The sequence below is a fragment of the Vigna angularis genome, chromosome 10 (genome assembly GCF_016808095.1).
Source record: "Vigna angularis cultivar LongXiaoDou No.4 chromosome 10, ASM1680809v1, whole genome shotgun sequence".
Taxonomy (NCBI): domain Eukaryota; kingdom Viridiplantae; phylum Streptophyta; class Magnoliopsida; order Fabales; family Fabaceae; genus Vigna; species Vigna angularis.
This window is the reverse complement of record NC_068979.1, coordinates 25831140-25841422: the sequence shown is the minus strand read 5'-3', so window position 1 is coordinate 25841422 and position 10283 is coordinate 25831140. Positions and strand designations below refer to the sequence as shown.

The window sequence follows — 10283 nt, the reverse complement described above, 5'->3', positions numbered from 1 at the left end:
GCAGAAAAATAAATATATTTAATCTTAACGAAGGTTTTTAAAAACCGCGTAAACTATCCGGGGTTCTTAAAGCCGCAGCTAAAAAACCCCTAATAAAATTAATTTTTTTTGTAGTGGTTGTTTCAAACAATATTATCTTTGCTAGTTTTTTCTCACTTTGTGCATGCCATGATAACCCGTGTCGCTTTCAAAACCTACGCTGCACATAAACTTGTGAATCAAGTCTTAAGTTAAACATAAGTTTCGTAATTCCGTGAATGTTAGTTTGACAGTTAATTTATGATTATTGTAGTTTATCTTTCAAAAAGACAGTGCTCGATAACTTTTTTATTCAAGACAAAGAATCTTTAAAATCAGTTTCTTATTACCTCTGGTTTCAATATAAAAGATAACTACATGAATTTATCGTGATGTGGTAATTTTAGAATTTGTTCGTTCATGGACATGATTCACACAATATGGTAGAAGATAGAGAAAAATCATTGTGTGTGCCCGTGACTGCCATCGATAAGTTCACGTCAAAATTTGATAGTACGAGAAAACGATCTATGTGTACAGTAGATAACAAACAATGTAATAATGGAATACAATATTTATAACATTAAAACTACACTATATAATTTATAAAATCCATCTCTTAATTTATTTTTAAAGTTTAATTAAATTTTAAGTTTCTCATAAATTTAAAAACTTTTCAATAGAGTCTGAATTAAATTTTTATGAGATGAAAGAAAAATATTAAATAAAAAAAATTAATGCAGATTGTGGCTCAACCTGACCCTATCGGCCAAGTTAAACAATTTGACAGTCCAACCTGTCCTATATTTTAAAATAGGCCATAATTTTCGGCTACCCTAATCCTAAGTCCACATGACAATGAGCTATTTTAGTTCTAATTAAGCTTAAAAATTATTTCAACCTTTTAAAAAATAACATGAAATATTACTTAACAATGCTGTTAGTGTCTCTCACATGTAAGACCCATGAAAAAGAAAATATTTATAGTAGTAAATTTTAGTATTTTATTAGTAATAATAATTTTAATGGATAGAAAAATGTAAATTTTGGATATAAAATTAGTAATTTTAGAAGGAGAGGTTCAAATTTTTGGTAACTTATTTAGTAAATTTTTTTAAATTGAATAGTAAAAAGTAAATAGTAAATAGTAAAAAGTAAATAGTAAAAATAAATTTTCAGCATTAAGATTCCTTAGCATGGAAGAAATTAGTAGGTAGAAACTAGGATCAGATTTGGTGAGTAAATGATTAAAATATTATTTTTAAATAATATTAAAATAATAAATAATATTAAAATATTAATGAATAGTAAATTTTTTTTACTATAAATAGCCATAGGAGGGAAGGGTATTTGGCACCAAGAAAAGAGGAATCAAGTGAGAGCTTGAGAAATAGAGAAGAAAGAGTTAGGGAGAAATTTTTAGTTGCAAGAAGAGTAGAGGTTCTGAAGGGTTTCGGGGAAACAAATTCGGAGCAGGAGATTAAGTCTGGCATAGAGGTAAGGGGAGCTAATTTTTCTTGTATATGATTTTTATCCATGTTATGATAATGAATATGAGTTATGAGTATGTTAAAAATGTTGGTAATGGTAGTTATCTATTCACTTATATAAATTTAGTTTTCATGATTATAATTTTCTTATTTTCGAGTTAGTATGGTAAAACTTTTCTTTTAATTATTTTGACCGTTGGATTTAGTTAAAATTTTAATATATGAATCCTAAGACCTATTTCTTCACTTTGACCGTTTGGATTTGTAATTAGAAGTCTGTACTTAGAGAAATAAATCCTGCATGTTTGAGTAAATTAATTACCCCTGTAGATCTGTTACCGAGGCATCTCGGTAAAATATATAGTATGACTTATTTGACCGTTAGATCAACTTGAAAATTTTATATATGATTTCTAAGATATATTAATACACTTTGACCGATCGGATTTTTAATTGAAAGTCTATGTTTGGAGAAAATAATTTTTAAGTTTTGAAAAAAATCTGATGAACACTATATTTCTGTTCTTAAGTTATCATGGTAAAAATTTCATATCTATTTTATTTACCGTTAGATTGAGCCCAAAATTTAGTATGTAATTCATAAGACATATTAAGTCATTTTGACCGTTCAGATTTGTAATTAAATTTCTGTGCTTAGGGAAATTAGTTCCGCATTTTGAGTATAATTGAAAACCACTTAAAATTCTGCACCTGAGTTACCTCTGTAAAACCTCAATATCTATCTAGTTAACCGTTGGATCAACCTGAAATTTTAATATGTAGATTATAACAAATAGTGAATTATTGTGACCATTCAGATTTGAAATCGGAGTTACAGATTTAGAGATATTAATTTCGTATCTTCTCAGGGATCTCAATATTGCTTAATTTCTATTTTTTTGATATCTATATTAAATTTCGGTGTTAATATTATATGCTGTTGTTTTAAATCTGTAAATAAGAAATTTGTTAAAAACTAGTTGAGGAACGCTTTGGCTAAGGAAAGATTTGGTACTTAAGTTGTCTATTGTGACGCACCTCTCTTTCCTGGAAGTCTACTCGACAAGTTTTTAACTTAAATCCTATTGAACAGATTATGTACTGTTAAATTATTGTGTAATATATCTTGTTGGAATATATTCAGTCTGTATGATTTCTGAAATAATTGGATTTCATTAGATTTGAATTTATGCATCTGAACATGATTATGAATTATAATGATGTGATTTATGTAGAAAGTATGTGAATATATGTGATATAGTTAATTTGTATGACTCTTGGGATGGATGGTGTTTGATGCATATTGGTGTATGCATTCTGATACGTTGTTGATGCATATTGGTGTATGCATTCTGATTTGGTGCATATTGGTGTATGCATTCTGATCTGTTATTGATGCATATTGGTGTATGCATTCTGATTTGGTGTTTGATGCATATTGGTGTATGCATTCTGATCTGTTATTGATGCATATTGGTGTATGCATTCTGATTTGGTGTTTGATATATATTGATGCATGCAATGTGGTTTAGTGTGTAACTCGTATTTGTTTATGTAATTTGATCTGGTAAAGTGAGCATAGTATGGTTTGGTATCGAGGTATGGTTATTGTATTGAATTGTTAGCTCACCCTTACTTGTGTGTGCATGTGAATGCGATGATCGTATAATGCGTGATATTATACGGGAGCAGATGAAGGAATGTCGTCTGGAACAATACCAATGAAGAAAGAGATCGAAGAATAAGTTAGAAGAATCCAAGTTATATTTAGGAGTTTATAGTTGAAATCTGAGTTTAAAATATATCAACTATGAATTTTTAAGTGTGAGATTACGGGATGTTACCGTAAATGTAATGTTATAATATATAAATTATGAATTATCCAATGTGAAATATTGGGATGTTACACCACATCCATAATATATATACTTAAATCAAGGAAAAGTTTATAATAATAGACAAAAGTTCATATATAAAATTTTTCTCAAAGAGGTTAAACCAAAATAAGAGCTCTACTCGTATGGTAGAAAATCATACAAAAACATATTTATATTGGATCACTAAAATTAAATTATGTTTTGTTATCCTTCAAGGAATTCTTGAAGGGTCTAGGAGGTCAAAATAGGTCCGGCCTATATATCTTATATATGTGAGGTCAAACTTTAAAAGTAATAGGAAATTTTCATCTGCATTTTCAAATTTCATTAAGATACCAAATACATCTTTTATATATATATATATATATATATATATATATATATATATATATATAATATTAAATAAGTTAGATAATCACTAATTATTACATATCAATCATATTTATTGTGTGAACTTGTATTATTACAAAAAAAAAATAGGTATTATATGATGATGTCATGTTATAAGTGGTTAGAGTTTCATATGGAAGATTATCCTTAAAGGTTGATGAAATTATAAGTAAATTTCAGCTTTATGTTATATTTCTTTTCTTTTATAAATGTAATGTGGAAGAGAGAGTACACAAATAATATAATTGGTCATATTCTTTTCACACGTGATGAGTTAGTTAATTGAGTGAGTTTGATAGATTACTTTTAATCTTTGTTTTTTTATTATCATTATAAGATCTGATAAAGTAGTTATCATCCTAGGAGAAAGATGTATATATTGTTAGGATGTGAAATAAGGATGACAATAGGTCGGGTCAGGTATGGATAATGCCTACTCGTTACACAACTTTAACAAAAAATTCACCTGTTACCCACCTAGTTACGTGCCAGATATCCATTTAAAAAATATGCGTAGGTATTTATGGATTCCCATAAATATTTAAAAAAAATATATTTTATAAATTTTTAGAAAAGAATCTGAATAAAATTACAAAAAAATATAATATAATATAAATTAAATATAAATTAAAATATAATTTTAATTAAGTTTAACATAATAAAATATAAATTAATATTAATTTTAATTAAATTTAATTTAATAAAATAGAAATTAAATTTTAATTTTAATTTTTTTACCGGTAATGGATACTTCAAGATACAGATAGTATGATACATGCACTCGAACTATTTATAAACAAATATTAAAATACTCGTTACCCGTGAGTACCAATTATTTACCTTGGATTTTATCTACGGATACCATGGGTACGAGCATTTTTCATCCCTAATGTGAAAGGGGTGAAAAGTATAAGAAATACAAATTTCAGGTTCAACCCAGTATATCCAGAACAAGAAAATTTGATTGTCCTTTAAAATTGAGAGACAAACCAATTTCTAATGGAGAATGATGAATATTGAAGGTAATGTGTGAATATCAGAATCATGATTTGTCATAGAATTTAGTTGGTCACCCTTTTGGTAGAAGGTGAAAATCAATTGAACACTTATTGCTTATTTATATGATTAATAGTCAAGTCAAACATGCAAACCTTTTTCTTACTCTCAAAAGTCATGCCAGAAAAATTGTGTTGTCTACTTTTGTCAAAGTACTATACGAAAAGACTAAGAAGACTCAAAGATTAAAGCAAAGCTCTGTCTAATGAATATCTTTTGAGAAGCCTTTAAATAGAAGATGATTAAAAAAAAGAATAAAGAGAATAACATAGAAAAAGAAAAGGCTCAAGCAGAGAAAAAAGCTCAAGAAAAGAAACACTCTCAAACTTCATTGATATATAAGCTTACTATTATAAGAAGAAAGAAGAAAGAGAAATTTTGTGAGTTTGTTAGATTGAATTGTATTGCATACATATCCTCTTTGCGAAAGTTATTGTCTAAGGATTTATTTGATTGTAAATTCTGAAGATAATTCAAACACTTTACGTTTAACTTAGTGAAGTTAAACGGTAGCTAGACGAGTGTGTCTAGTGAAAACCAAAAGTGGGTGAAACTCTAATGTTTAACTTGGTGAAGTTAAACGATAGCTAGACGAGTTTGTCTAGTGGAAACCAGGAGTGAGTGAAACTCAACTAGACAAATATTGTGAAGATATATAGATTATTTAGGGATACCAAGAGTGAGCGAAACTAAGTACTTGTCAGAGTAACAGTGGTTACTTAGAGTGACTAGGGATATCAAGAATGGTGAAAATACTCAGTTGTAATCTTATTGAAGATTATAGTGGAACCCTCTATGCTGTAAGTGGATATTGGACGTAGCTCGGTATAGTGAACCAGTATGAAAACAACTGTGCTTATTACTTTATTCTCTCTAAACATTTTTTTTACAAATCCTACATTTGTATATTACCTTAAGTACTACAAAAGCTCTTGTCACCAAACGTATTTTTTAAGAGCTAGTTTCATCAAAGCGCTACAACAAACATATTTAAACAATTGAAAAGTATTTACTTAAAGAATTTATAATTTGAACTAAATCTTAAAGTCGAGCATTTAATAACTTATGTAAACTTTTCAATTCTCGACAAAATTGTTAAATTATCTCCTTCCCAAAAATTTTCCTACAACACTATTCAACCCTCACTTCTAGTGTTTTTCAAGTACTTCATATATGACTTATTACAAAAGCTTAGTTACATACATAAATAAAATACAAGTCTTTCAATATCTTTTATCATCACTTTGAGTTCTTGGACTTGCTTTTATCATCATCAAAATTTACTCTTTAATATCGATCTTCATCATCTTCTTCTTTTGGCAACAATTTCTCCCTTTTTTATGATGATTAAAATATGTTTTACAATCTTTTGTAATAACCTGCAACTACAAAATTATACCAGAGAAAAACATTAAATAGTCTTAAGGAATCATGCTTTGCTTTAAAATTTTTCCCTTTTTTTTATTATAAACAAAAAATGAACTCTTGAGATAACTCTCTCTAAATCAGGTAAAGTAAAAATATTGAACTCCCACTAGATCAAACAACTCATACAATACTGAAAACAAAGGAAAAGTGATAGCAACCTCCTTGGCTAGGTTGAAACAAAGATAAAAAGATGCAATGAAGATGATCCCTTGGAGATTAATGGTTGGAATAAAGGTCCAAGGTTGCCCAACCAACGACAACTCTTTGGGTTTATAAATAGGAGGAGGTTCATTGGAAATATACAACATCAATGAGACCTGAGCCTAATCACATAAGGGATTGACACCACTCTTTACCAAAAATCTTAAGGCAATGGGTTAATGGGTCTTCACCTTTATATAGTACTACTGTATTTTCTCATTTCTATCTAATTTGAAAGTTAGACTCACACTTAGAATTCTAACCCTCACTAGAAAGAGAAAGTGGTTCCTTTGAGGTAGAATGAAAGGTGCTTTAGGAAATCAAGTTGATAACTTTGATGAGTTGTTAGTGAAAACCAATAATAAATCTATATGTAAAAGATTTTCTGACACTTAAATCAATACAAATTTATAAAACATCAAATATAATAATATAGAAGAGAATAAAGAATTAAACGAATATTTTTTTTGAAAATAGATATTTATGGACTTTTAAACCTTTGAATGAAAGATGAGATCAAATTGGTTATCCTTTATAAATAAATAAATAAATAAATAAATATATATATATATATATATATATATATATATATATATATATATATATATATATATATATATATATATATATATATATATATATATATATAGACATTCGAAATGTTCAAATATTTAATAAATAAGAAAATGTCAAAAGAATTCTATAATTAGATGAGTAAATAAATATTAGTAATATATTTCTTAATATCTTGAAGTCGACTTGATACAATAATATATTTTGAATGTTTATTTACGTACATATTAAAAAGTAATAAATATATTATTTTTAAACAATTTTGCGGAAATAATTTTACTCTTTCTTAATGTAAAAAATTGAAATTGACATACATACTGTCACATTCAATAATATTTTAAATTTAATAAAAAATATGTAATGTAACTTTCCAAAATGCGTTTTATCTCTTGAATTAATTGCTCATTTATATATACTTTACAATATTCTATTGCATGTAGTCCTAAAATATTTAATATATTATTAGTTATATAAGATAAGATTAGTTTGAAAGAAGTGTGTTTAAAAATGTATTTTTATCTTATAAAAATAAACAAACTTACGATATTTTAGAGAACAAAACAATAAGCTTAAAAATAATTGGTCAGAAAAAAATAATCTTCACATTTATAATCTATTTTTAAATTTAAATTTGATAATTTATTATTATATTTAGAACAATTTTATACAACATTGAAACATGTGAAATGTGAGGGGTATTTATAACACACTTCTCTTCCCTTTCCTTTCCCTGGCCTTTCCATTTCCCAGATCTGCTTCTTCCTCACCCACAGGTACTTCCATTAGGGTTCCCATTTTTACTCAAATTTCTCTTTTTCATTTCTATTCTTGATACTAATTTAGCATTTTATTTGCGATCTCTTGCTAACTCGTCAATCTCCCTTATTCAGATCCATTCCCAATTTTCAATTTCGTTTTTATTTTGCTGTATGGAATCATAGGTTTTAATGTAACCGATTTCTGTTCTGTGATTTATTTGAATCAACGCATGGCGTTGAGCTTGCTCCTGTACCGGGAAACATGAATGATAATTGTGGAACGGAGGGTCGTTACTCTGTTTCCACCGAAACAATTAGAATTATGTGAACATGGAACATTTGATTTTTATTCTGTTTTGCAAGTATGTGCTTGTTGTTTTGTGCATTGACTCCATGATTGGATTGGATAAATATATGTGTGTATATATATATTTTAAATTATTTTAGTCCAGGTTTTAATCTGTTGTCTGGCGGCCACCCCAAAAGCCTTGATGTAGTGCCCAAATTGTGATTTTGAATTGGTTTTAAGGCCTAAAGTTGAATGAGATGTAAGATCAATTGGCCGGAAGAAAAATGGTTGTAAAACAGAAATTTGGCGTCAATAAAGTCTGATCAGTTGTTTGTTTTCAAATTTCAACATTGTCAATCTATGTGCTTTTTGATTTTCTGGGTGTGCTTTTGTACGAAGGAAATGGAATAAAATAAGTACTAGGTGATTGAATACTAGTGAAAATTCATTTGATAAATGTTTACTGGGTGGTTGAATGTGAATGTGGTATGAATATATATTTGTTGGTTACCGCGTATTATTCACCATTTATTTTCTTGTTGTGTTTTTCCTAACTTCTGATCCGATCTTTGTCTGTTTATTTGAATGCAGAGACTACAGTTTAGGTTTAAAAGATCAGTTGAATAACATGGGTCGTGGAGTTAGCTATGGTGGTGGTCAAAGTTCATTAGGCTATCTTTTTGGCAGTGGAGAGGCTCCAGCTCCAAAACCTGCAACAAATAACGCCCAACCTGAAGTGCAGGCTGTAAATGATGTGCCTCCTTCAAAACCGGTTGAGGCTCCTAAATCAATAGACCCTAACAAGCCTGCTGGTATCAACAGTCACTCTACTGAAGGCCAGAACACTGGCAACTTCATCACGGTAATACTTGGTCCTCTAACTTATATTTAGTTCTCTTTTTTCCAAGTGTCAGTCAGTATTATAGTTTAACTCTGAAAAGAACTAACTATACAAAAAGCTTAAACTGTTTAAATGAACACACAGTAATGGTATTATATTATATCTCTGACACCTGAACTAATTATGAAAATTATGATGCCCTAAGATGGATTAAAACTGCTAAACTGCACACTTACAAAATATGTTGGTTGTCCCTAATGTGTTTTAATCGTCTTATATGTATTGGTACTATAATAATTTTGTTACCGTGTGTTTATATAGATGATGATTTAATTTGTCACCTAGCATGTTCGTAATTCTGAACAGTTAGGTCGCAATATGTCAATTTAGTTAGCTGTACTAATAATATCTGAACAAGTGTGGAAACAATCAAATATCTGAATGATAAATTTTTATTTGGCTTTGATTCTTATTGCTGTATACATAAGAATCAGTTGATTCTTATGCTTTTTCAATGAGGATTAATCTACTCAAATGAGGATAAATCTTCATGTATTTTACCTTGAATATCAGCACTGACTGTTATTTATGAAATATGTACTGCTCAGAATACTCGGTGTTGACTTCCTATCTCTTTATTTTAATCTAGTCCCACGTGTGCTTATTTGAACTGTCATGGCAAATTCATTACAATACCCCTCCTCATTGTACTAAAGTGACGATGTCTTGCAAAATGAAACTACATTAAAATGTTACTTTCCATGACATTATGGGGCCCCTGCTAAGAAGACTCTGTTATGTTTGGAACTCATTTGGACTGGTGTCTGAATTTCTTTTCCAATTCATCTGCAGGACCGACCCTCAACCAAGGTCCATGCTGCCCCTGGTGGTGGTTCTTCTCTGGGTTATCTCTTTGGTGGACCTGGAGAGGGAAAATGATACATTGGTTCGAATCATAATGAACGATTTATTTTGAAATTCAGGTCGTGGAAACATAATGGAAGATATGGTGTATTATAGGTTATGGGTGCTGGGATAAGTGGGTCAAGAGTGCTATATTTTGGATGTGCTAAACATCTATTACAGAACTGTGTTTGACAGAATTAAATATTTCTATTAAGTGCACATTTGCTTCCACTTTTTTCTCTCCTTTTCCTCGATATTCTTTTAATTTCTTATCGTGCAACGGAATATTTTGATGGCAAGAATAGGTCGTGCTGAAATCCAGGCATCATTGTAAGGTAGAGGAGTGTGTTTTGAGCTCTCAACCACAAGTTCGTTGCAGAAAGAGGAACCCAAGTATATTATTTACAAACGAGGAATGCTAGCAATATATATTTATTCTGAAAACAATCTTAAATA

General features: G+C 29.1%; 1 protein-coding gene across 1 annotated transcript; it reads left to right on the top strand.

Moving 5' to 3' along the window:
* The first annotated feature begins 7713 nt into the window (after positions 1 to 7713).
* LOC108335140 (protein SPIRAL1-like 1) lies at positions 7714 to 10058 on the top strand. Its single transcript, XM_017571082.2, has 3 exons — positions 7714 to 7806; positions 8672 to 8942; positions 9774 to 10058. Exons 2-3 carry the CDS (start codon positions 8709 to 8711, stop codon positions 9858 to 9860), a joined length of 321 nt encoding a protein of 106 aa, XP_017426571.1. The 5' UTR covers positions 7714 to 7806; positions 8672 to 8708; the 3' UTR covers positions 9861 to 10058.
* Positions 10059 to 10283: the final 225 nt, after the last annotated feature.

Excerpts from the sequence above, each read along its gene's own strand:
- LOC108335140 (XM_017571082.2), top strand. The coding sequence starts at position 8,709 with ATGGGTCGTGGAGTTAGCTATGGTGGTGGTCAAAGTTCATTAGGCTAT. Across the intron at positions 8,943-9,773 it reads ACACTGGCAACTTCATCACG|GACCGACCCTCAACCAAGGT; the intron begins GTAATACTTGGT and ends ATTCATCTGCAG.